Source organism: Hemiscyllium ocellatum, chromosome 5, assembly GCF_020745735.1.
Source record: "Hemiscyllium ocellatum isolate sHemOce1 chromosome 5, sHemOce1.pat.X.cur, whole genome shotgun sequence".
In the NCBI taxonomy this organism is placed as follows: Eukaryota; Metazoa; Chordata; class Chondrichthyes; order Orectolobiformes; family Hemiscylliidae; genus Hemiscyllium; species Hemiscyllium ocellatum.
The window spans coordinates 98,856,351-98,883,232 of record NC_083405.1 but is presented as its reverse complement, the minus strand read 5'-3'; the positions used below and the strand labels follow the sequence as shown (position 1 = coordinate 98,883,232).

The 26,882-nt window shown below is 40.0% G+C and overlaps 1 protein-coding gene across 8 annotated transcripts in view; it reads right to left on the bottom strand.

The window, feature by feature from the left end:
* The window catches only part of acbd5a (acyl-CoA binding domain containing 5a), an 84,353-nt gene extending 58,358 nt beyond the window's left edge, over nucleotides 1-25,995 (bottom strand). For 3 of the 8 annotated variants that reach the window (XM_060825029.1, XM_060825027.1, XM_060825028.1), the window contains exons 1-2: nucleotides 25,140-25,524; nucleotides 4,746-4,866 (exon numbers count right to left, since the gene is read on the bottom strand). In XM_060825029.1, coding sequence (XP_060681012.1) covers nucleotides 4,746-4,866; nucleotides 25,140-25,215 — 197 coding nt within the window. In that variant the 5' untranslated portion in view covers nucleotides 25,216-25,524. Of the gene's footprint in view, nucleotides 1-4,745; nucleotides 4,867-25,139; nucleotides 25,525-25,953 lie in introns of those variants that run through there. The other 5 variants (XM_060825031.1, XM_060825030.1, XM_060825032.1 and 2 more) reach the window with 5 other exon arrangements.
* Between the last annotated feature and the right edge of the window lie 887 nt (nucleotides 25,996-26,882).

Below are 26,882 nucleotides of genomic sequence, written 5' to 3'. Positions count from 1 at the left end.
TTCCTAGCCTCTTGCCATTGATATCACAGTATGCTTATGCCCATCCAGTTCCATTTCTGATCAATTTTAACTCCTAGGATGTTCACAGGAGGAGATTCAATGATGGTAAGGCATTTAATGTGAAGAGAAGTGGATTAGATTCGCTCTTTTTTGAAGAATTTATTACTCGTTACTTGTTTGATACCAATTTACTTGCTTGATATCAATAAAAGCCCAATTGTAATGCTAGTCCAATGGCATGCGGACATGGACTGTTTGAGATTCTGCCAAGTTTCAAATAATACTGAACACCGAATATGGAATTATAAGCAAATAACTTTGATCTGACTTCGACTTTTTTTTAAAATGGAGGAATGGAACAGCTGAAAATGGTGATGTAGTGATAAAGTTACTGGACTTGTAATTTCAGAAGCTCAAACTAATGCTCTGACGATATAATATAGCTTAATTTCAATTACTAAAATCTGGAGTTGAAAGCTAATTTAAACAATGGGTACCATGAAATTACTATCAGTTGTCATAAAAGCCCATGTGGATCACTAACGTCCTTTAAGGAAGAAAATCGGCTGTCCTTACCCAATTTGGCTGACATATTCCAGATGCACATTGGTGTGATTAACTTTTTACTGTATTCTGGAAGTGGCCTAACAGGTCACTCTGTTTAAGGGAAATTAGGGAGAGGCAACAAGTGTTGATCTACCTACCAGCATTCCATTAAAAAAAATCTTTAAAATCCCTGAACTAGGGAAAAGGAAAAAAAATCTGACCTACCTCACTTGATTACTACCTACCAACCAGTACCAAATGCATATAAAAGATAGTCATTATAGCAAGACAGAATTGGGCTAGACTTAAGGAATAATTGCATTTACACAGAACACCTTATATCTTCAGGAAATATCTGAATGCATTTTAGAGTCAAGGAGCTGCTTTTGAATTTTACTCCCTTTTATTTATTAACCAATTCACACAAACTAAGAATCTACAACTGTATAATGGAGAGATTCGAAACAATATCCATTTTGAGATATATTGCTCAATCATTCATAGAGAATAGTTTTAACATTTCATCTCAAGGAACTACACCTTTAAAAATGCAATACTCTTGTCAGCACTCCAGTCGAGTTGAGCTGAAATCATAGAACCAGATTTTTTGCTGGTCAGACAGTCATTATTTCAGCACACAGAGGAGATGCGCACGTGGACCCTGTAGAATCCCAATTGCAGCACACAGGAAAATAATTGCCCAGAAAATTGAACTTTCCACTTGGTAGTTCCGCTGTGCCTGAAACCCTCTGAAAATCTCCATTTAATTAAGAGTCTTTGGGTGGCTCCAATGAAATTAAGTAAAACAGTTTCTCAGGAAAAATCAGACTGTTAAATTCATAGCCTACTGCTGTCTAACTCTTAAAATGAACCTATGACTTAGCACCCACAAGCCAAAAGGATAATGACCGCTGACCCGAAATGATAAACCCCCTCCATGCCTCCACACTCCCTGCCAGATCCAACCCTCCCTGCTGTCGCTGGATCCGAAGTTCCCGGACTAGATACTCATTTACCTCTACGCTAAATCAAAATTCCAAAAATGTAATATATAATTAACCTTTCTCACATAATACCAAGTGCAAATCAACCTGAAAACAAAAAGAAAATTCAAAACCAAGAATAAAACCTAAACCTGCAAGTTGTAGCTATAATTATTGACACAGTCATGCTGGAAGAGTTCTCCTTTCAAAAGGGAATTTAGAGCTGGGCGCACTCTTTAAAAATGAGAGGACTCCCACTTGAAACAGACATGGAGAAGTTTTCTGTAAGAAGAATTCTCTTCTCGAGAGAGTACAAAGAACAAAGAAAACTTACAGCCCAGGAACAGGCCCTTCAGGCCCGAGCCGATTCAAACGTACTGTCTAAACCTGTTGGTCAATTCCTAAGCATCTGTACCCCTCTGCTCCCCACCTTCTCGTGCATCTGTCCAGATGCATCTTAAGTGAATTACCATGCCTGTCTCTACCACCTCTGCTGGCAATCCGTTCCAAACGTATACCACCCTCTGTGTGAAGTACTTGCCGCTTGTATCCCCCTTCAACTACTACTCTCTGTCACCGGTTGCTCAACCAGTTCTTTATTCACCTAGCTAGAACACCCTGCACACCATGTGACTTCACTTTTTCCATTAGTCTACAATGAGGAACCTTATCAAGCTCCTTACTAACGTCCATGTATATGACATCAACAGCCCTTCCTTCATCTAACACCTTGGTCACTTCCTCGAACAACTCTATTAAGTTGGTAAGGCACGATCTCCCCTGAACAAAACCATGTTGCCTATCACTGATAGGATCTATTTATATTTAGAAAAGAATGAGCTTATCTCTTAGTACCCTCGCCACCGACGTCAGGCTCACTGGTCTGTAGTTACCCGGAATATCCCTATTATCCTTCTTGTACAGGGGGACAACATAAGCTACCCTCCACTTCTCTGGCACCTCATCTGTATTTAAGGATGCCACAAAGATATCTGACAGGACCCCAGCTATTTCCTCTCTCGCCTCCCTCAGCAACCTGGGATAGATCCCATCCGGTCCTGGGGATTTTTCTTCCTTAATAGCCTCTAGCATAACCAATAACAGAGCAGACTTGAAGGAATGAATGGTCTACATCTTTTATTATTCTTTATCATGAATTGTTACATAAGAAACATGCATCTTTTCGTAAATTATTTCTGCTCGATGTTTCTACTGCAGTGGGAGGCTGAGTCAGTTAATTCATTCACAACTGAATCAGGCAGATGTTTGTTCAACAGGAACACACAGAAAAGTGGTTACAGTCAGAATCAGATCCGCCATGAATTTATTGAACGGCAAAACAGGTATTGGCAGAACCTCTAACCTATTCCTGCTTAAACATTTATGATTCCATAGTTACTATTATGTGTATCTTAACTAATGTCCACTGACAGAGTCTAAAAAATATCAAGAAGAATCAAACAGCAGAGAAATATTTTGAAAGTAAATAGATTTCACTTAATATATTTAACATTGATATTATAACATTTCAAGATGGAATATTTTCTGAGAAGTTGAGTTTCAGTGCTTAAAAGCATACTATACTATAATATACTACAGGACTAATACCATAAAGTACATTGCACATTAATATTTATACTAGGAGCTGCAATAATGGCATATACTGAAAATGAATCATAATAGCTGAAGTTAAAATAAACTGCCAGCTGGATTTGGTCTCAAAACATGCCAAATAAATGCAGCAGTTTATTTTTGTACTAGCAGAGACCCACAAAACATATGTGGTCAAATTAATAAAGTTAACCAATATAAAATTTAAATTAAATATTTATATTAGGAACTTATAGGGGATTTGAAAAGCACAATCTATGATCTTGAGAAAGAAGCAATGAATTAAAGGATATGATCAACTTAACTACAATTCAGCAACTGTCCATAGCAGTATTCAAGTGCAGTGATTGCAAATGTAGTAGAAGCAGCAATCAGAAATAATTTATAAAAAGATGCATGTTTCTTATGTAACAATTCATGATAAAGAATAATAAAAGATGTAGACCATTCATTCCCTCAAGTCTGCTCTACTATTGAATTAAATCATTATTAATCTGTACCAAACTTCATATACCAATCTTTTGCTTTTAAACTGAGATTATTATGTTCTTAAGTTTTCAATTGACTTAGCCTCAACAATTTGTATTCAGGAAAGATTTCTCTTTTCCTTTGTGAAGAATTGCAACCTGATATCACTGCCTGAATGGCCTGGTTCTCATATTAAACGTTATGTCACTAAAATAAAACAAAAGAACTGTGGATGCTGGAAATCTGAAACAAAAACAGAGATTAATGGAGAAACTCAGCAGGTCTGGCAGCATCTGTGGCAAGAAAGCAGAGTTGTTGTTTTAAGCCTGGTGGCTCTTTATTAGAATGATTATTTGCTAGGAAATTATGTTATGCTAAAGCTGAAGTTAGGAGGGATGTGGAGACAATTGGAGACACAGCTATAAGTTATCCATTCTCATGTATTCCTAGGCTCATTATCTATCACATTATAAGGATTGATTTAGTATATCTCACCCATTTTCTCACTCTTCACTCTTATTATCACTCCATATTCAGCATTTCTTTTCAACTGGCCTGTTATCCATAATCTCCTTGTTTATCACTGCTGGAAAAGTGCAGCAGGTCAGGCAGCATCCAAGGAGCAGGAGAATCTACGTTTCAGGCATGAGCCCTTTGTCAGGGTTCATGCCCGAAACATCGATTCTTCTGCTCCTTGGATGCTGCCTGACCTTCGCTTTTCCAGCAACACATTTTCAGCTCTGATCTCCAGCATTTGCAGTCCTCACTTTCTCCTCTCCTTGTTTATCTACTAGTTTCATCTCTCTCTCTCTCTGAGCTCCATGTGGACCTATCCACTCAACTCTCCCCTTTTTACTCCTATTCATTCAAAGGGATGTGAGCTTCACTGACTACACCAGCATTTATTGCCCAAGAAAATGGTGGTAAACTGCTTTCACGAACACCATAGTTTTTGGAGTATAAAGGAGATAGTTCCAGAATTTTTACCCAGAAACAGTGAAGGGATGATGCTTTATTTCCAAGTCAAGATGGTGCATGCCTTGAAGAGAAACTTGCAGGGGGTGATGTTCCCATGTATCTGCGAGTACAGCTAGACAATTGTACACAATCAGTAAACTATATTGCAATTGTGATCACCATTTGTATTTGCCAATAAGGTCCCAGAAGCCAGGTCGGGTTGTGTTGCAGGGCCCCAAGGTTGCTTGCTTGTAGTAACTGTAGAACTTCAGCATTAGCTCATTTGATGGTTGAAATGAACCTATTTAATAAGACATTTGAAAAACCTAATTAGTCTAACATTTTCACTTGTCAAAAATCAATTAAAACTGTTGCAAATCACATTGCAAATGAAATCTAATAATACTAAATCTTCCACAAAATATTATATCAAAACAGAAGGCAACAATCAGCAGGTGTCCTGCCTAATTGCTACATTTGCTGCCACAAACTAATGAATCGAAATCTAACAATTCTCAATTCATATTAGAGCCGACAAGGTATTGATCTTTACTGGGATGGTTCAATACAAATTCCTCACTTAGCTAAGTGGGAATCTTAACTTGGTTAATGCAATTTTGACGAGCAAAATGAGCAATAGAGATCACGATTGGGTACGTGAACTCAATACTCATTCACATATTTGCCTGTGTACGTGAACATTTATGCAAGTTTGTTGGCAAAAAGAAAATATATTCAAAATTAGAGTGCGCAAGCATTTTTGGTCTTTTTGTTAAGCTTTATTTTCTGGTCTCCTGTTTAAGAACATGTTTTAAAAATGGTGTGCAACGTGTGAAAATTACTTATCTATAGCACCTTGTTATATATAAATGCTGACTACAGAAATTGATGAGTAGTCATCAGTTGTAGAGCTTTAATTTGATGGGCACTGCTGGGAAAACTCTGGATACAATTATTTGCCACATCACCATTTTGCCCCATTACAAACCTGGCAATTGCCCACAGTTTAGTAATGTCACCTTTCCTACCATACAATAAGCCAATTCCCCAAAATGGTAGGTAACGTACTTGATTGGTTCATAGATTTTGGACTAGGGAAGGGGTAGCAGAGGAACGATGGAAAGAACTGGGGCTAAAAATTACTGGGCTCAAAGAGGGTTAACAGGTATTGAGTATAAGGGATTGTGGCCTGGGAAAGGAGTACCAGTAATCAGGAATAGATGAAGATTGGGGATGAAGTTACTTGGGGAGACAGGCAAATGAGTCAAGTGTGGGATAGGAACATCAGAACTTGAAGCAGCGGTAGGAAATTCAGCCCCTTGACTTGCCCTGCCATCTGGTATGATCATGGATGATCTTATTTTGACCTCAATTCAACTTGTCTGCCCACTGTCCAGAACCCTTTAACCCATTACTAATTAAAAATTTGTCTGACTCCTCCCCAAACTTGCTCAGTGCCCGAGCATTCACAGCGATATTAGAGTAACAGTGAAGTGGAGTGTCAGAATGGCATTAAAAGAATTGTGCTAAAGACACTTGTGGTGCGGTGATAATGTCCCCACCTATAAGCCAAAAGACCTGGGTTGAAATCCCATCTGCTCCAGAGTTGTGAAAAAAGGTTTCTGAACAGGTTGATTACAGAATATCCAAAAAAATGTTATGCATAAGTTTACTACAAATAAATACTGAAACGCTGCTTTCACTGGCAATTGAATGGCGAACCCACATACTGAAAGTCAAGTATTATGGAGTCATAGAGATGTACAGCACGGAAACAGACCCTTCGGTTTGACTAGTCTATACCGAGCAGATATCCTGCCCTCATCTCATCCCACCTGCCAGCACCTGGCCGCTATTTCTCCAAACCCTTTCTATTCATATACTCATCCAGATGCCTTTTAAATGTTGCAATCGTACCAGCCTCCATCACTTCCTCTGGCAGATCATTTCACAAACATGAAAAATTTTTTCTGCGTGAAAAAATTGCCCCTTAGGTCCCTTTTATGTATTTCCCCTCTCACCCTAAACCTATGCCCTTTAGTTCTGGACTCCTTTACCCCAGGGAAAAAACTTTGTCTATTTACCCTATCCATGTCCCTCATGATTTTATAAACCTCTATAAGATCACCCCTCAGCCTCCGATGCTCCAGAGAAAACAGCCCCAACCTATTCAACCTCTCCCTATACCTCAAATCCTCCAACCCTGGCAACATCCTTGTAAATCTTTTCAGAACTCTTTCAAGGTTCACAATGTCCATCAATAGGAAGGAGACCAGAATTGCATGCAATATTCCAAAATTGGCTGAACCAATGCCCTGCACAACTGCAACATGACCTTCCAATGCCTGTAGTCAATACTCTGACCAATAAAGGAAAGCATACCAAACGCAGTGAAAGAACGAAAAGGGAAAGAGAGAAGCAAGAGTTTTGAACAGAAGCTGCCCAAATGAACACGTCAAACATAAGATAATAATAAATAGTAAACAAGTATACAAGCAGCATTTGAATAAGTACTTTAAAAGTCAGCAAATAGTAGGCTATGGATCAAGTACAGGCAAACTGGATTAGCGTAATTTTGTGTTTGTTGTTTTCGCATAGACATTGTGGCCCAAAGGGCCTGTTTCTATGCTGAATAACTCTATGACTATGACGATAACATTTGGGAAGTTTCACTACTACCATACATGATATTGGTAAAACCCCATGTGCAATTTTAGTCACTTGACTTAAGCAGCAACACACTTGTTCTGGAGACAGATTACAGAATGTTGACTGGACTGCTGGAATGAACCTGACTTGTCTTCCCAGGAAAGTGTGAACTGATTGAGCCTATACTTATTGGAGTTTCAAAGGATGGGAGATGATCTAACTGAAACCAGCATTCTGTGGGGCCTTGACAGGGTTGACGCTTAGAACATGTTTCTCTTCGTGGGGGATATTTAGAACTTGGGGATACAATAACTAAGACAAAAATGAGATAGAATGAATTCTCTCACAGCAACACTAGTCTTTAAGTTCTCTTCCCCAATGAGCAATGGAGTTTGGGTCATTTAATCTATTACCCTCTCATTCCAAAATATCAAATATCCTTAAATCGTTAAGTCCCAGCCATATGTCTATAATCACAACCATTTATTGCTATTTATGAAAAAAAGAGCCTTCAATTCTATTTTAACATCAGGTTTGGCCAAGATCATAAGACGTAGGTACAGGTCAGCATCAGCTTGGAGGGCTGAAGGGCCTGCTCCTATGCTGTACTGTTCATTGGTCTTGTTCTAGAAGTAGGCTATTCTGTCCATTGAGACTTCTCTACCATTCAATTAGATCATGGCTGCTTAATCTGATAATCCTCGACTTCAGTATCTTACTTGACCACAACCCTCAATTTCCTTGCGAATTAAAAATATACTTAATGACCCAGCCTCTCCACTCCTCCTCATCGGTCATTCATGGATGACCTCTTACTCTGACATGCCTTCTGGTCCTAGAATTTCTGAAAGAGGAAAATGGCTCCCTGCATTTACGGTGTCAAGTCCCTGAAGAATCTCATGCAATAAGGTTTCCTCTCATTTTTCTCAACCACAATGAATATAAGCTCAACCTGCTCAACCTACCCTCATAAGAAAATACCTCCACGCCTGGGGTCATCTTAGCAAACCTTCTCTGGACTGCCTCCAATGTCAGTGTATCTCTCCTTTCACAAAACAGTAACAAAGGAAAAAGAAAGAAAGAGTGCATGTGGCATCTTATCATTTCTTTAAATGATTTACAAAAGGAGGAATTTTACAGTTTCCTGTCCATGATGATGGCAGGTAGCCTTCTGGCCCTTAGCCTGCTTGCAATATTACATTTCTTGCTGGAGCACTCCTACGTCTGTATGATCTGTCTTTCCCTGTCACATTGTGGTTATCAGAAAATAAAGAGGAGTCTTAACATTTACAACGATAAACTTCAATTATGGAAAATCACAATGCTATGGATATCAAAGCAAGACAATACGTGATCAAAGTCAAATATCTTGTTCTCCATAGGCAACAGTGGATTATTCCATGCGCAACTAAGCAAAAGGAAAGGACACAATAAAGATAAACTATTTCCACTAGTTGGCCATTCTAGAATGCGAACTAGGGAGGCAGAGTCTAAATATTAGGGCCAACTTATTCAGGAGAGATGTGAGGAAACGCTGTACACAGAAAGGTTGGTAGATATTTGAAAATCTCTTCCACAAACAGCAGTTGATGCTAGATCAGATGTTGATTTTAAATCAGAGCTAGATTTTTCTTGTTCAGCACAATGTATTAAAAGGGTATAGACCAAAGATCAGCCATGGTTTCAGCAAATGGCACAACAGGCTCGAGGGGCTGAATGCCTTACTCCTTCTCCTTTACTCCTATAAATTCAGATGTCATTGATTTTTAGTCATAACCAGGGCAGTTAACACCAGAAACTTGAAGAGTTAAGAGATGCCAAAATAAAGATTTGTGCTTGTAATTAATGTTGTCAGGATTTTAATTCTAATATTCACCCAAAACCAACACATTGACATGGTACAGTTGAAAGGTTGTGCAAGTGGCAAGAATACTATTTGTGCTCTGTTCTGTATATTGCTTTAAATTTACCAAAATCCATTGCAGACGTGCCGACCTTGAGACTTGACCTTTACTCTGGCTTAGATAAACTGAATTCTGATTAGTAGAGTATACATAACAAAGTAAATTCTAAACATGTGAATTTTCCAATTGTATGGAGACTCGAGCATTGCTACAATCTCCTAGTTGCCAATCATTTTTAAAAAGATTTGAATTTCCAGTTAATAATTGAAAAAAATGACAAGATTTTAAAACAAAGAACATTACAGTGCATTACAGGCCCTTCAGCCCTCGATGTTGTGTTGACCTGTGAAATCAATCTGAAATCCATCTAACCTACACTATTCCATTCTCATCCATATGCCTATCCAATGTCCATTTAAATGCCCTTAAAGTTGGCGAGTCTACTGTTGCAGGCAGTCCATTCTACGCACTTACTATTCTCTGAGTAAAGTAACTACCTCTGACATCTGTCCTATATCTATCACCCCTCAATTTAAAGTTATATCCCCTCATGCTAGCCATCACCATCTGAGGAAAAAAGGCTCTCACTGTTCACCCTATCTAACCCTCTGATTGTGTGATATGTCTCAATTTTCTCTAACGAAAACAGCCTGAGCCTTTCCTCCGAAGACCTTCCCTCCATACCAGGCAACATTCTAGTAAATCTCCTCTGGACCCTTTCCAAAGCTTCCACATCCTTCTTATAACGTGGTGACCAGAACTGTATGCAATATTCCAAATGTGGCCGCATCAGAGGTTTGTACAGTTGCAACATGACCTCCTGGTTCTGAAACTCAATCCCTCTACCAATAAAAGCTAACACACCATATGTCAGATTCTTGTGGTAGACCACTATTAACTGAACCCCAGGATGAATATTTCCCATCAACCACCACCTTCTGTCTTCTTTCAGTTAGCCAATTTCTGATCCAACCTGCTAAATCACCCTTAAGCCCTTGCCTCCATGCAATCGACTACTGTGGGGAACCTTCTCAAATAAGACAGAGGAATGGAAGTAAGGCCATTCGGCCTATCGAGTCCACTCCGCCATTCAATCATGGCAGATGGGCATTTCAACTCCACTTACCAGCCTTCTCCCCGTAGCCCTTAATTCCTTGTGACATCAAGAATTTATCAATCTCTGCCTTGAAGACATTTAGCGTCCTGACCTCCACTGCACTCTGTGGCAATGAATTCCACAGACCCATCACTCTCTGGCTGAAGAAATGTCTCCGCATTTCTGTTCTGAATTTACCCCCTCTAATTCTAAGGCTGTGTCCACGGGTTCTAGTCTCCTCGCCTAACGGAAACAATTTCCTAGCGTCCACCCTTTCCAAGCCATGTATTATCTTGTAAGTTTCTATTAAATCTCCCCTTAGTCTTCTAAACTCCAATGAATACAATGCCAGGATCCTCAGCCGTTCCTCGTATGTTAGACCAACCATTCCAGGAATCATCCGTGTGAATCTCTGCTGTCATGAACAAACATATGGGTCACCTGAAAGCTGTTACCTTACCAACGGGGTAGGAGCAAAACATACCTTGCTCCTCACAACAGCTAGAATGCCTATCAGAAACTGTAGGCTTTCCCTCTTTGTCTAGTGTTGAGGAAACCTCAGTCTGAGATGGATATTGCTACCACCAGAAGAGGAGGAGGAAACTCTCCCAAGATGTTCCGGACGTGAGAGACAGGCTACAGTCAGGCACATGCTGCCTGTGTCAGAGTACAAATCTGTAGATTTGTACCTGGGACGTAAATATCACAGATGAAGCTACATGAGAAAGACCAGGCCTAATTGCTTGGACTTTGGGGTGAGAAGAGTAGTGATCAGAACTAGGTGAATTTTATTGATGGAGATCCTTGATTGGCCCAGGTTAACAAACCCAATCAGGGAGCCCTGGCTGACAGATATAAATAGGAGATTCTGTGTCTCAAAACTGCACACACACACCATGGATGCTGGGGAAAAATAAGCACTACCAGAGTTAGGCAGTAGTGTGGGGGTTAATTTAAAAAAAATAAACAGAAGTGTCTCCCCTTCAAAAAAACATATATAAACAGGAGTGTCAGAGGTTCTGTAAAAACAAAACAAAAAAAAAGAAAAAAAAACATTAGTGATCACACAGCACTGTCCTTTGATGTGAAGGGCACTGCTTGTCACTGGATCACCCGAGTGTTTCCTTTTGAGAGCTGAAAAAACAAAAAACAGGAGAGTCAGAATCTCCCCACTTCCAGGATTGCCTCCTGGCTGGCTGGCCACAGCCAGTGTACTATGGACTTGTGAATAAAGGGTGACGGGATATCGACCTCTGTGCAGTTATTTCAGTTTAGATATACAGTTAAACATTATAAACACCTTAACTAATAAATAGTTTTAGTTTTTGTTAATTAATAGGAGCTCAAATGAATGAAAATGCTCTTTTAATGCCCTACATCTAGGCATTAATTAAACACAATCAACAGACCAATTCCCTTCTCTATTTCAATAGAATTTAGAATTAATTTGTACAATAAGATTTCAAAATATCAAAATTTTAAAAATTCAATCTTCTGTTCAAAGTATTACATTCCAAGATACCTCTCTGTTCAAACAACAAACGATTTCTTCATCAAAACCAAAAGAACTGCAGATGCTCTAAATCAGAGACAAAAATAGAAATTGCTGGAAAAGCTTAGCAGGTCTGGCAGCATCTGTGAAGAAAAGTCAGAGTTAACATTTTGGGTCAAATGACCCTTCCTCAGAGCTGATGGCACCTCGGAAAATGTTGATATGTATGCAGACATTTATATACTAGACACATATTCCCCTCCCTTCCCTTGTCCATCTTCCACAGGGACCATCCTCATCCACTCTTCCTTCACCACCAACACCCTCCCAATGCCTCATGGTACTTCAGCTGCAACCTCAGCAGAAGGTTTAACACCTATCCATCTACTTCCTCCCTCCTCAGTATCCAAGGGCCCAAACACACCTTCCAGGTAAAACAGCACTTTACATGCATGTCACACAGATTGGTCAAATGCATTTGCTGCTCACAATGTGGTCTCTTCTACACTTTGGAAACAAAGTGTAGACTGGGTGACTGCTCCACAGAACACATGTTCAGTTTGCAAAGAAAGACCCTGAGCTTTCAATTGCCTGCCACTTTAACACGCCACCCTATTCCCTGGCCAACATTTCTGTCTCGGGTTCGCTGCAGTGCTCCAGTGAAACACAGCACAAGCCGGAAGACCAGCACTTCATTTTCCAGGTGGGGACCCTACAGCCTTCCAATATCAACAACTTTTGGGCTTGAGCTCTCCCATGTCCTCACCCCAATACTACATACCAGGCTTTGTTATCACATAGTCGGCTATTACATATTGTTAGCCACTAACAGTCCCTGTAGCTATACACCTTCCTAGCCAGATCATTATCCAATCCTGTGTCCATCCAATTATTCTTGTTCTGTTTGGGCTCTACTCCCACCTGCCATTTATTCCTAAACCCGTCCCCACTCGACCTTCTATGTATAAGCATTTTCCTAGCTGTCATCAGTTCTGAAGGGGAAACTTGATGTGAAATGTTAACTCTGATTTCTCCCCACAGATGCTGCCAGTCTAGCCAGCTTTTCCAACAGTTTCTATTTTTATTTCAAACATTATCTTCACATATATGCTTTCTAAAAAAAAAGATAGCCGATGCTTCGCACGCACTAATTTAACTTAGATTTTCTTTCTCATAAGCATTTATTTCAACTAGCAAGGCCTATCCTGGCCATTTTTGCACTTTATGGATTGTATCGACATGGTCATTAGGTATATTCAAGGCTAACACAGATTCTTAAATCAGTCATGGAATCAAGAAGTCCAATAAAAGCAGGAAAAGTGAAGTCAAATGTTATCATATTAATCACGATTTCATTGAAGCGCAGATCACACTCAACGGGCAAAATATCTTCTGGGTTTATAACATTCAACAGGTATACTGTACTAGCTTTAGTGTGGTCTTCGCATAGAATTTGACTTAAGAAATGCTTGACAAATAAGAATCAAGTGTTTCTACAGCCAGTGTACTTTAGAAATGTTCTTTATTTCCTTAGCTTCTAAAAGGTAAAAGGACGTCTATTTTCACAGCAAAAAAAAATATGAAATCGGTTGCACTATAACACTCACCAGGAGGATTAATGTCTGAAGCATTGCTAAAACTGACTCGTTTCATGTTCATTGGGTCATTACCTAAGGAGGGGAACTTCATACACATTAAAAAAACAAATTTGAAGTGATGATTTATTTACATTCAAAACATCCTCTATCAGAGCAGACCAGACTTGGAATCTGATCTTGACCAAGTATGCAACCAGTTCAATTAACCAATCAGGTTTTTCTAATGGTCTCTCTCCATTTGATACAAGATATTTCTTTCAAGCTAATACTATTAAAGCCCTGCTGAAATAGGATTGTTAATTTAAGGTTATTCCAAATCTAATTCACTTAATAGCTAAAGCAAAAAATTTAAACTGCTCCGCATGCCAGATTTCCAATTTTACATTCTACACTAAGTTTACTGATAACATATTGACTAAATTTCACAGTATCACCCAAAAGAAATCATTGTCTGAAATCTGCACAGCAGAATCAAATCTGGAATCCTTCCTATAATGTTTGAATCAGCACTATACATTCTTCATAATAAGACACAACATTACTGTGTATTTCTATTAAAATTATATGGTTACATCTTTTACTTCTGTTTTTAAAACCAAAGTAGCTAACCTGTTATAGTTAATGGTTGCATAGAAACTGTCAGTGGTGCACTTCATGTATGCTTATTAATTTGTTTCAATAATTGTTACCAAAACATAGACCAGAGAGTTCAAGAGTAGAATACTGCATTCAATTCTGGACTCCCTGCTATAGGAAAGATGCTGTAAAGGGTTCAGAAAAGATTTACAAGGATGTTGCCAGAATTGGAGGATTTAAGCTGTAGGGCGAGGCTGAATACACTGAGGCTATCTTCCCTGGAGCATCAGATGCTGAGGGATGACCCTACACAAGGTCATGAGAGGCATGGATAGAGTGAATAGTCAAGATCTTTTCCAAAGAGTGGGGGAGTCCAAAACTAGAGGGCATAAGCTTAAGGTGAGAGGGAAAAGATTTAAAAGGGGACTAAAGAAGTGACATTTTCAAGCAAGTGTTGTGTGTATTGAATGAGCTACATAGAAGGTGATGGAGGCTGGTAATATTACAATATTTGAAAGGCATCTCAATGGGTGTATATATAGGAGGGTTTTGGAGTGTTATGAGCCAAATGCTGGCAAATAGGACCAGATTAATTTTGGATATTTGGTCAGCATGAATGAATTAGACTGAACAATCTGTTTCCTTGCTGTACATCTCTATGACTTTACATAAAAAGAAAATGCATGAAAGGTTTCTTTTTAACTCCAAATAAGACATTGCAGGATCAGCTATTTTCAGCAAAATGAATCGCATTGAAAATACCACATCCTGGAAACATCACTCAAGCCATAGACACATTTGTTTATGTTTCTTTTTTCTCCATCTGCTGCATCCCTTGGTCGTTTCATAAACTGTGCACTGAACAGAAATACAGCTTTAACGTTACATGATCTTGACTTCTCATGAACTCACGGCCAAAAACAAAACATGATTTTGAGATTATTTTTCCAACTGCAAAAATCCACTGACATTTTCATCCAGTCCAAGAAGCCTCACCATGATTCCCAACAGTCCCATCTCCAAGGACTTTTGCTAGTCCACATCCACCTTAATAACAAAGCTTGTTGCCCATGATCTGGCACTTCTGAAAAAAATCTAAATTAATGCCCTTTCTTTTGCCTCGTTAGCTTGTTCCCAAATTATTTTGACAGGCTCCAAAACTTCATAGTCATAAGACCATAAGACATAGGAGTGGAAATAAGGCTATTTGGCCCATCAAGTCCACCCTGCCATGTCAATGGGGCATTTCAACTCCACTTACCTACACACTCTCCGTGACCCCTAATTCCTTGCAAGATCAAGAAGTTATCAACCTCTGCCGTGAAGACAATTAATGCCCCAGCCTCCACCGCGCTCCATGGCAATGAATTCCACAGGCCACCACTCTCTGGCTGAAGAGATGTCTCCTCATGTTCATTCGAAATTGAACCCTTCTAATTTTAAGGCTGCGCCCACGGGTCCTAATTCTCCCTATCTAACAGAAACAATTTGCCAGCGTCCACCCTTTCTACCCATGCATTATCTTGTAAGTTTCTATTAGATCTCTATTAGATTCTTTTAGCTTCTAGTAGATCTCCCCTCAACCTTCTAAACTCTAATTAATACAATGAAGATCAATAACTATCTTACAAAGAAAGGCTAACAGCTTAGATCTATGCCCATTAGAGTTTAAACATTGAAAAATAGAAAATAAGGGATGAGGCCATTCTCCTCCATGAAGCTGCTCCACCATTCAACGTGAACATGAATGATCATCCAATGTATTGCCTTTTTCCCCAGTTTCTTCGACACCCTTTGATTCCTTTATTTCTAAGAACCATCTACATTCCTTCTTAAAAACTGTCAATGTTTCGACTTCAACAACTTTGTGTAGCAGAGCATTCCTCAAGCTCAGCATCTCTGGGTGAAGACATTTCTCCTCGGTTCAGTCCTAAACAGCCTACTCAGTATTCTCAAACTGTGGCCTTCGGTTTGGACTCAGTGGTCCTTGGGAACATCTTTTTCTGCATTTACCCTGTCTAATTCAGTTAGAAATTTGTTCGAAATTCCTGTTAGAAGGTGGTGGTGAGCTACCTTCTTGAACCCCTCTAGTTCACCTGTTTTGTGTTGATCCACAATGCCACTGGAATTCCTTCCTTAACAGCATTGTGGGTCACCAATAGCAGGTGGATTGCAGTGGTTCAAGGTGGCAGCTCACCATCACCTCCTCAAGGGCAACTTGAGGCATTAAATGCAGGCCAGTCAGCAATGCCCATGAATGAATAAGAAGAAATTTAAAGGTTTCTAGACCACATAGGTTTAAGGTGAGAGGGGAAAGATTTAAAAGGGATCTGAGGGGCAGACTTTTCAGAGGGTGGTGAATATATGGATCGAGCTGCCTTTAAATGCCCAAAAGAGCCTATTTCTGCTCCAAAGACTTATTTTCTTACAAGGAATTCTGCTTCTGTGTGGTTCTGAGCTCTGATGAAGAGTCACAGGACTCAAAACATTAACTCTGCTTTCTTCCCAAAAATGTTGCCATTCCTGCTGAGTTTCTCCAGCAGTATTTATTATAGATTAAGTCCAGTCTGAGCTAGGCACAGCATTAAAGCTTTCTTCTAAAGTCTAACGCTCAGAAATCTCTACTTCCCTGGATTGAATATCAGTTAGTGTAATGGATTGTCTCACTGAGAATATTAATTCAGGCTAGATGGAGGACACTCTTATACCTTAATTATTCTGGAGTAGATTCAAACCTGTTTCCTTGCAATGGAAAGACAGTTTGCCAATTCAATACATAAACCAAACTTAATTAAAAATGTCCACAACATTAAAAAAAAGGTCCAATAAGCAAAAAGAAATGGAATGCTAGAGCTTGATGTGTGCCTTTAAAACATTTCAGGACTGACAGTGAGTGAAAAGCTATAAATACAGTTACTTAACAGGCAGGAAACACTCTTAAAATTTACGATTGAAAGTTGTTTTTTCAAAACGGTATTTGCAACTAAAGTATTGCAGCAATAAACAAATATAGAACATTTGAACATAGAACATTACAGCACAATACAGGCCCTTCGGCCCTCGATGTTGCGCCGCCCTGTCATTCTAATCTGAAGCCCATCCCACCGACACTATTCCACGTAAGTCCATATGCCTGTCCAATAACGACTTAAATGCACTTAAACCGGCAAATCTACTACTGTTGCAGGTAAAGCATTCCACACCCTTACTACTCTCGGAGTAAAGAAACTACCTCTTATACCTATCTCCCACTTTAAAGTTGTGTCCCCTCGTGTTTGCCGTTCCCATACTTGGAAAAAGGCTCTCCCTGTCCACCCTATCTAACCCTCTGATTATTTTGAATGAAGTCACCTCTCAACCTTCTTCTCTCTAACGAGAATAACCTCAAGGACTTCAGCCTTTCCTTGTAAGACATTTTTTCCATACCAGGCAACGTCCTAGTAAATCTCTGCACCCTTTCCAAAACTTCCACATCCTTCTTATAATGCAGTGACCAGAACTGTACACAATACTCCATGTGTGGACGCATCCAGAGCTTTGTACAGCTGCAGCATAACCTCCTGGTTCCGGAACTCAATCCCTCTATTAAAGGCCAAAACACTGTATGCCTTCTTAACAACCCTGTCAATCTGGGTGGCAACTTTCAGGGATCTGTGTACATGGACACTGAGGTCTCTCCGCTCATCTGCACTCCCAAGAATCTTACCATTAGCCCAGTACTTTGCATTCCGATTACTCTGTCCAAAGTGTATCACCTCACACTTGTCCACATTAAACTCCATTTGCCACCTCTCAGCCCAGCTCTGCATCCTATCAATGTCTCTCTGCAACCTACTACATCCTTTTTTGGCCAATGTAGTATTTGTTACAGTCCGTGCACGGTATTTTGCTTGTTGTCTGTATAGGGTCTTTCAAGTTCATTAGCTGCTGCTTTAGTGTGTTGGTGGGTTTGTGGGCTACCATGATGCCAAGGGGTCAGAGTAGTTTGGCAGTGATTTCCGAGATGTCTGATGTAGGGGAGTGTCTAGGGTTTCTGGACGTTTTGTCTACTTGTTTGGGTTTGTTGCTCAGAATTACAAGATATCTTGCAAGGACTGTAACAAACACTACACTGGACAAATAGGCAGAAAACTAGCCACCAGGATACATGAACATCAACTAGCCACAGAACGACATGACCCACTCTCCCTTGTATCCTTACATATGGACGAAGAAGGACATCACTTTGACTGGAACATCACATCCATCCTAGGAAGAGCATAAACAGAGGCACACACGAGAATTCCTAGATGCATGGCATTCCAACCGGAACTCTATCAACAAGCACACGGATTTGGATCTCATTTAGCATCCCCTGAGAAAAAGGCAGGAAATGACATCACCAACCCTAGAAAACCCAAACATAGAATATAGAAAGCAGGCTACACCACCAGTGCTTCATGCTTACTGACTATGTTACCTAGCATGGTGACAAAATATCTGAAAACAAACCTTCCAGCTCAGCAAACAAACCTACATCCTGGGTACAATATTCCCATAGTAATGGCACTGTACCAGTACGAAGGTCATTAACCTTATATTCCACCATGACATTATTGTGAAATTGAACTCAACTGTTTGAGGAAAAGATGAACGTGTAAGCCATTCAGCCCCTCAAAGCTATTAAGATCAGAACAAATAGGAACAGGAGTAGGCAGTTCAGCCCTTGAGCCTGCTTGCCATTCAATAACATTGCTCACATTCACTTTCCTCCATAAACCTCGATTCTCCGACTGATCAAGAATCTATCTCAGCCGTAAACATACACAAGGTGTTCTCACAGCTCTCTGTGGCAAGGAGTTCCAAAGACTCTCAACCCTCAAAAAAAAATTACTCCTTATCTCAGTCTTAAATTTAGTCTGGTCCTCTGGTCCTAGCTGTCCCATGAAGAGAAATATCCCCTCAGCATATGTTAAAATATAATCACCTCTCATTCTTCTAAACTTGAAATGAGCTCCAACCTGTTTATCTTTTCCTAGACAATCCTTCCATACCAGGGATCAGCCTAGTGAATCTTCTCTGATCCGCTTCCAATGAAAGAATATCTTTCCTCAGGTAAGGAAACCAAAACTGTCCCATATTACTCCAGAAGTGGTCACATCAGCACCTTGTACAGCTGCAGTAGGACTCCCTTAATCTTATACTTCAATCCCCTTGAAATAAGGGCCATCATTCCATTAGCATGGATAGTGCGAAAAGTCGAGGTCTTTTTCCATAGGGGGGGGGGGGGGTGGAAAAAAAAGTCCAAGACTAGACGATCCAGGTTTAATAATGAGAGGGGAAAACTTTAAAAAAAGGACCGGTGGGTAACTTTTTCATGCAGAGGGGAGCGCATGTATGGATTGAGCTGCCAGAGGTAGAGCTGGAGGCAGGTACATTTTCACCATTGAAAAGGCATCTGGTTGGGCATATGAATAGGAAGGATTTAGAGGGATATGGGCCAAATGTTGACAAATGGGACTTGGTCAGATTGGTATATGTGGTTGCCACGGAGAAGTTGGATCAAAGGGCCTGTTTCTGTGCTTTTATGACTCTATGATGACCTGTTGCACCTGCATGCTTGCTTTCTGTGTTTTGTACACAAGTACCAACCTTCACCCCAAGTTCCTTGGAGTTGAAGCTTTCTGCAGTTTTTCACCATCTAAATAATATTATCTTCTGTTGTTCAATGAAATGATGGTTTATCTATATCTCAACCTGACTCACCCATATCTTCCATATCACTTGTACTTCATTGCACTCTCCTATGCATGGTTATAATGCTCATAACTTCTCAACTTCAAACCACTATGCACGTAGCAGTCAAAAAAATAGCTCACCAATTTCATCCCAGTTTCTGACTCTTGGTCCACTGCCTTCTTCTTTAAGGCACTTCAAATGCATATGCAAGTACTTCTTCGACTCATTCTTTCATGCAGTGAGGTCCAGACCCACCACCCTCTGAATGAAAAAAATGATTCAGCTCCTCCTAAGTCTTTCTTCCAATTATTTTAAACCTATGCTCCTGCTAATGACCTCCCTGCTAAGTAAAATAGATCCTTCCTATCCAGTATCCTCACCTCTCAATTTTATACAGTTCAATTCATTCTCCCCTCAACTTCTCTGTTCCAATGGAAATAGCCTGAGCCTACCCCATCCTTTCAAATTGTTAAAATCCTTTGAGACATGGGTTACAAAAAGAATCCCATGAACGTGAGAGTTGAAGTTCAGGACTTGTGCACAAAATTGAAAGCTTATATCAGAGTGGAGTACTCGGGAGTTGTTCAACATGACAACTTTCAAAAGAGAAATTAAACCAAAGCTCTGCTGTCCTCTCAGATGAATGCAAAAGCTCACATGAAACAATTTCAAAAGGAGTACAGGGAGGTTATTCTTGATCAATACTCAACCTCAACTACGTCACAAAATCAAATTTTCATCTTGTTATAACATTACCATTTATGGTAACTTGCTGTGTACAATTAGCCATACTCTCAAAGCAACAGTACTGTACTTCAAAAGTAAGTGGCTGCAAAATACATTGGGAATTCCTATGATCATAAAGGTGAAAAATATCTACAAGTTTTTTTTGCCTAGAGTGTGACCACGTCTTTCCTGCAATGCGATTACCAAAGACATGTGCAGCACCTTAGTTGCGGGATAATTAGTGTTATATATCATTCTGCCATTAGATCCCAGCTTCTAAATTCTATGCCATGGTGGAAAAAAAGAAAGAATCTTCTGTCTTTTTGACTCCATAATAAGACCATAAGACATGGAAGCAGAAATTAGGCCCTTCAACCCATCAAGTCTGCTCTGCAATTCAATATATCATGGCTGAGAAAGACCGTTTTATCACCACTCTCTGCTTTCTGCCAGACAGCCAATCTCCTATCCATGTTAGCACCTTGCCTCTAACACTGTGTGCCCTGATCTTGCTCAGCAGCTTCTTGGGCAGCACCTTGTCAAAGGCTTTCAGAAGTCAAGGTCAATAACATCCATTGGCTCTTTTATGTGAGGTGGTAACAAGCAGGTTAAATTACTTTAGCAAAATTTGTCAGGCATGATCTCCTCTTGATTTAATCATATTGACTTTGCCCTATCTTACCATACACTTCCAAATATTCAGAAATTTTGTCCTTCACAATGGACTCCAAAATCTTATCCAAGACTGAGGTTAGGCTCATCAGCCTATAATTTTCTATCCTTCACCTTACTCCTTTTTTTAAAGCAGGGTGTCACCTTAGTGATTTTCCAGTCCTCTGTGACCCTCCCTGACTCTAGCGATTCCTGAAAGATCACTACTAATACCTCCACTATCTCTTCAGCTATCTCCTTTAGAACTCTGGGGGTGGTCCATCTTGTCCTGGTGATTTATCCACATTCAGGCCATTTAGTTTCTCTCACAGCTTCTCCTTGGTGATGGCCACCATGCTCAGCTTTGCCCCTTTGAATTTTGGGATATTATTTGCATTTTCCACCATGAAGACTGATGCGAAGTAATTATTTAGTTCCCCAGCCATTTCCTTGTTTCCCCACTCCTATTTCTCCAGCGTCATTTTCTAGCAGTCCAATGTCCACTTTTGCCCTTTATATATCTAAAGAAACTCTTACAGTCTCACTTTATATCACTGGCTAGCTTACCTTCATATTTAATCTTATCCCTCTTATTTTATTGCCTTCTATTAGTCTTTGAGAGCTTCTCAATCCTCTGGTTTCCCACTGCCCTTTGCCATATTAAATGCATTCTCTTTTGTTTTTATGTTATCTCTGACTTCCCTAGTCAGCCATGGTTACCTCATCCTCCCTGAACCATGCTTCTTTTTCCTCAGGATGAATTTTTGCTGCATCTCCTGAATCACTCACATAAACTCCTGCCATTGCTGTTCCACTGTCTTTCCTGCTTGGCTCCTCTCCTAGTCAATTCTGTTCAACTACTCCCTCTTGCCTCGGCAGTTGCTTTTATTCAGCTATAGTACCATTACCTCTAATTCTCTCTCTCCTTCTCAAACTGCAGAGTAAATTCAATCATGTTATGATTGCTGCCTCCTGAGGGTTCCTTCACCTTAAGCTTCCTCATCAAGTGTGCCTCATTGCACAAAACTAAATTCAGTATTGCATATTCCCTAGCGGGCTGTACCACAAGCTGCTCCAAAAAGCCATCTCGCAGATATTTCACAAATAATAAACCGGATACATTTGGGAATTGGCACTTCAAGTTCCTGTTGTTTTCCTATCCTGTCCCAATTATTCATTTGCTTTGTCTGCATTCCCCAAATGCATTACCTCACAATTCTCTGGATTGAATTGCATTGCCATTTTTCTGTCCACTTGACTACTCTATTGCTATCATATTGCAGTTTACATTATTCTTCTTCACTACCTTGCTCAAGGAACCAATGTGAAGAGCCCTGGTATTGCTCCTGACCTAGTCCTCCATAGTGCAGCGGACCTCTACAGCCCAGGCTCTGGTTATTGGGCCTTGTTGTTCCTCCTGTTGCAAGCCCTACCCCACCAACTACAGAGTCTTTTTTGTTTCATCTTCAAATTCATTAATCATGCCCTTTATTCTGTACATTACCACCTCAAAAAAAAGTTGGCTAGACACAACTAGATTTTAATATATTCTTGTTGACCCTCCTTGTTTAACTCATGCCAGTCTAAATGTGTGTTTTAGAGATGGATTAAAAAAAACTAACATTTGCCATAGAATCATACACCATGGAAACAGACTATTTGGTCCAACCAGTCCACGCCAAATGAAACTAGTTCCACCTGCCTGCTCCTGGCCCATAACTCTCCAAGCCTTTCCTATTCATGTATCTATCGAAATGTCTTTTAGATGTTGTAATTGTGCAATATCCACCACTTTCTCAGGAAGTTCATTCCATACACAAACCACTGTCTGTGTAAAAAAAATTGTCTTTTCTGCCTTTTTTAAATCTCTGTCTTCTCACCTTAAAATGTGACCCAATCTTGAAATCTTCCATCCTAGGGAAAAGACAACTACCATTAACCATCTATACCTCTCATTATTTTTATATACTTCTATCACTTGCCTCTCAATCTCCTACACTCCGGTGAAAGCAGTCACAGCCTATCCAGCTTTTCTTTAGAACTCAAATCTTCCATACCCAGCAACATCTTGGTAAATCTCTTCTGAACCCTCTCCAGCTTGATAATATCCTTCCTATTACTGGGCAAATAGAAATGGACAGAGTATTCCAGAAGAGGCCTCACCAATGTCCTGTACAAACTTAACATGACTTCCCAACTCCTATACTCCAAGGACTGAGTAATGAAGGCAAGCATGCCTTTTTAAAACACCTTGTCTATGTGATATAAACTTCAAAGAATTATGGACCTGCACCTTTAGGTCCCTCTGTTCTACAACACTACCCAAGGCTCTACCATTAATTGTGCAAGCCCTACCCTTGCTTGTTGTATCAAAATGCAATACCTCACATTGATCCAGACTGAACTCCATCTGCCATTTTTCAGTCCATTGACGCAATTTATCGAGATCCCACATGATTCTTCTTTGAATAAAACCAAAAAAAAATCAATCTAAGAAAGAAGATGTCACCTTGGTTTAATAAGTCACCCAAAAGGCAGCCCGCCTGAATGTTCAACAGGCTGTTAGTACCGCAGTGAAGCATCAACCTAGATTGTATGACAAAATCTCCAGAGTCACACTTAGACAATCTACCAGAGGGTATGAACTGTACCTGTAAGCAAAGACAGTTGCTGAGTAAAACAAAAAAAGGTTAATTACACAAAGATTAAAATTTCTGGTCAACACGTTAGTGATAACAGCAATGGAGGTGGTTGCGATGGTTGTGATTAATTGCTGTAGTAGAACATGGAGAAATGGTGTAGTGATCTTTTTTCATCTGACTTTATGTCACTAAATTGGATCAAATTTCCAGCACAGAAACAGGCCTAACCCGAAACCTGCAAATTTCTATTCCTTTGTTTATGCTCTCCAGAAGTTCCTCTCATGCCAAGACACCTGCCCATATTTACATAAACTTTTATCCCTTTCTCCATCTTGTATTAATGCCTAGCTTTCCACAAAAATTGTTTTGTCCCGATTTTTAAATGCAATTTGTTAGTAAATCTACATGATCCCAAATTTTAGACTCTTTGCTACAGCTACCTTGTGAAAAGCCTTCACAATTTAAAAAAAGTTCTCTTTGTTAACAGCATGTTCGTTCTTTCCTAGTAATTACAGCCTCACAGTTCCAGCAGAATCATAAAATCCCGACAGTGTGGAAGCAGGCCATTCGGCCCATCGAGTCCACACCATCTTTCTGAACAGCATCCCACTCTTTCCCCGTAACAGTACATTTCCCTTGGCTAATCCACCAGGAAGGCATCCCTGGACATTATGGACAATTTATTACCACCTTGCAAATATTTCTGCATCCTCTTCATTGTCTATCTATATATTTTCTAACTAACTCACTGAAACATGTTATTGCATACTCCTGGAACAGGTGAGACTTGAACTCGGGCCTCCAGGCTTACAGATAGGGATTGCTACCACTGCACGAGAATCGTTTCTAACATCTCTACATTCTTTTGTTATATAAAGATCACAATTGAGCTCAGTATTCTTCAGAGTGATTTTAGCAAAGCTCTACATAAGTCCAACATAAACTGATCCGCCTTTGAATTCTATCCTTCTAGAAATAAGCTCCAGATCACATGTAAAATTCTAGTCCTGCAATTAACATGCAGGACAGTGTATTTAATATGCCTCAATATAATTTCAAAACAAATATCATATGCTAAATTATATGCGACATGAATTGCATCACCAGGCTTATAATAATTAACTCTGATCACAACTTATTTAAAACTAACCAATGTCTTTTCCCAGTTTCGCATGTGGCAACACCTGTTATATTACATGTCCCGAGCTGACATGCAACCTGACCCAACTCGACATTTTATTCCTGATGAAAGGCTTTTGCCCGAAACGTCGATTTTACTGCTCCTCGGATGCTGCCTGAACTGCTGTGCTCTTCCAGCACCACTAATCCAGAATTATATTTCATAGATTTACAGCGCAGTCAATCTGCGCTACCTGGTTAAACAAGCTTGGTGAGCAAACAAGGAAGTTGTTCTGACAGATCCTGAGAGAATACTCCGTACCCAAACCTACTCAGACAGCAGCTGTTAAAGACAGAATCTGCCCTTTTCTCTACTAACAATACACAAGAAAAATGCTTTCACCGTTTTTTGGCAAACTCTGAATAACGCTGACAGCAGCTTCAAATCTTCTCTCATGAATAGATTTAGTATCCGCCATCTTTTGCAGTCGAAGAGAATCCGAACCTTAAGGTTATTCTTTTTCTTCGACCCAACTTTGATTTGAAATGAAACAAAATAAAACGAATGTTTGAACAGACAGGCTAGGCCCGTGCGCAACCAAGTCGAGTAGGCCGAGGCCCAATTGTCAGGGTTGAACTGGATGGCGGTGGTGGGGCAGAGTGGTCAAGGTGTCAGTGCTGAAGTGGGGACCTGGCCATGGTCACCTGAGCTCTTGTCGATTAACCACCTTCAGTCTGTGTCATCCGCAGAAACCTGCAAGACACCAGCTGTCATCATCGCCCCAGACCGAGGGTACGTACTGCGATCTGGGAGTTGTAGTTCTGAGCGCCACTGACTGACCGGAATTTAACCTGGTACTGGGGCTGCGGACGGAAGCGACCGGACTACATCTCCCGGCAAACACTGGGCGGGCACTTCAACACCAGAGTGCCATTGTTGGCAACGCTTTCTGCAACGAGTTTAGGAACAATTTGCCAGGTTTTTCTTTCTCGCCTTCGATGAGGGAACTTTGACAGGAAGTGTACACTGCGTAGTTATGACAATTTAAAAAAAAAGGTTAAGCAAAGTTTCCTGAAATTAATCTTTTGAGGACATCGGCATTAAGGTTTGGAAAGGTTATTCTAGTTTTTAATAGTTCCTTGGTGAGGAGGAAACATCAGCAAAGGACGCACGTTGGAGTATACAATAATAGTGAAATAGTTTATTGATCACTTACTGTGTGTTTCGCGGAAGAGACGTTGGATTAAAATTATTTGGACACTTCTCAGTTAGTCGAGATCAACACAATAAGGTTCTAATAAAGCTGGACATATTCAGGGAGATGTCATCACGTGTACCTGTAACCTCCTACCTGTAGTGTGCAAGACTCCTGACACTGGTCACTCAACATGTCACATCGCTTTGTTTCACTTCTCCAAGGCTTCTGATGTGTCCAGTTTTTACTCTTGAAAATCTGGTCTGCATGTTGTTGGAATAGTTGGTTATCAAGTCTTTTACTTGGTAATTTTTGAACTTGATATATTTCTTGTAAACATTGACCATTAAAGACCATAGTGAGTGGGCCTTTTCTTGGTTCTGAAATCTGTGACACCCAGCAATGCGACCATGTGGGAGACACTCGTATCTCACAACTAAACTTTTGTAACAAAGCTAACCATCTTAGTGTGTGATATGTCGTCAAAAATCTTGAAAAAAATCTAAAATATGTAACATTTTGGTGATGTATTTGTCAATTTTATGGGTCAGCTTATGGATGGTAAGGATGAATTGTAATATTGTTAATCTGATTTTCGGAAAAGCATGCTATTTGTCAAAAAAGAATATGCCATCCTTCAAGATGTCTTTATAACCGTCAGTGATGTGTTCTAGTAATTTACAGCAAATGAAAAAAAAGACACACTGGATTAGTGAATGGACTTTCTTGTAAATCAGAGGGACGTTAATTTGTAGCTAGTCAATTGTCACTTTGCTATTCACCTTATCTATGCCGCTCATAAGTTTATCAACCTCAAAGAGGTCACCTGTCAACTTCCTATGCTCAACGGATAAAAGCCTCAGCCGATTCAATCTCTCCTTATAACTCAAATCTTCCAGTCCTAGTAACATCTTTGTAACATTTTCTGCACCCTTTTCAATTTAATAAGA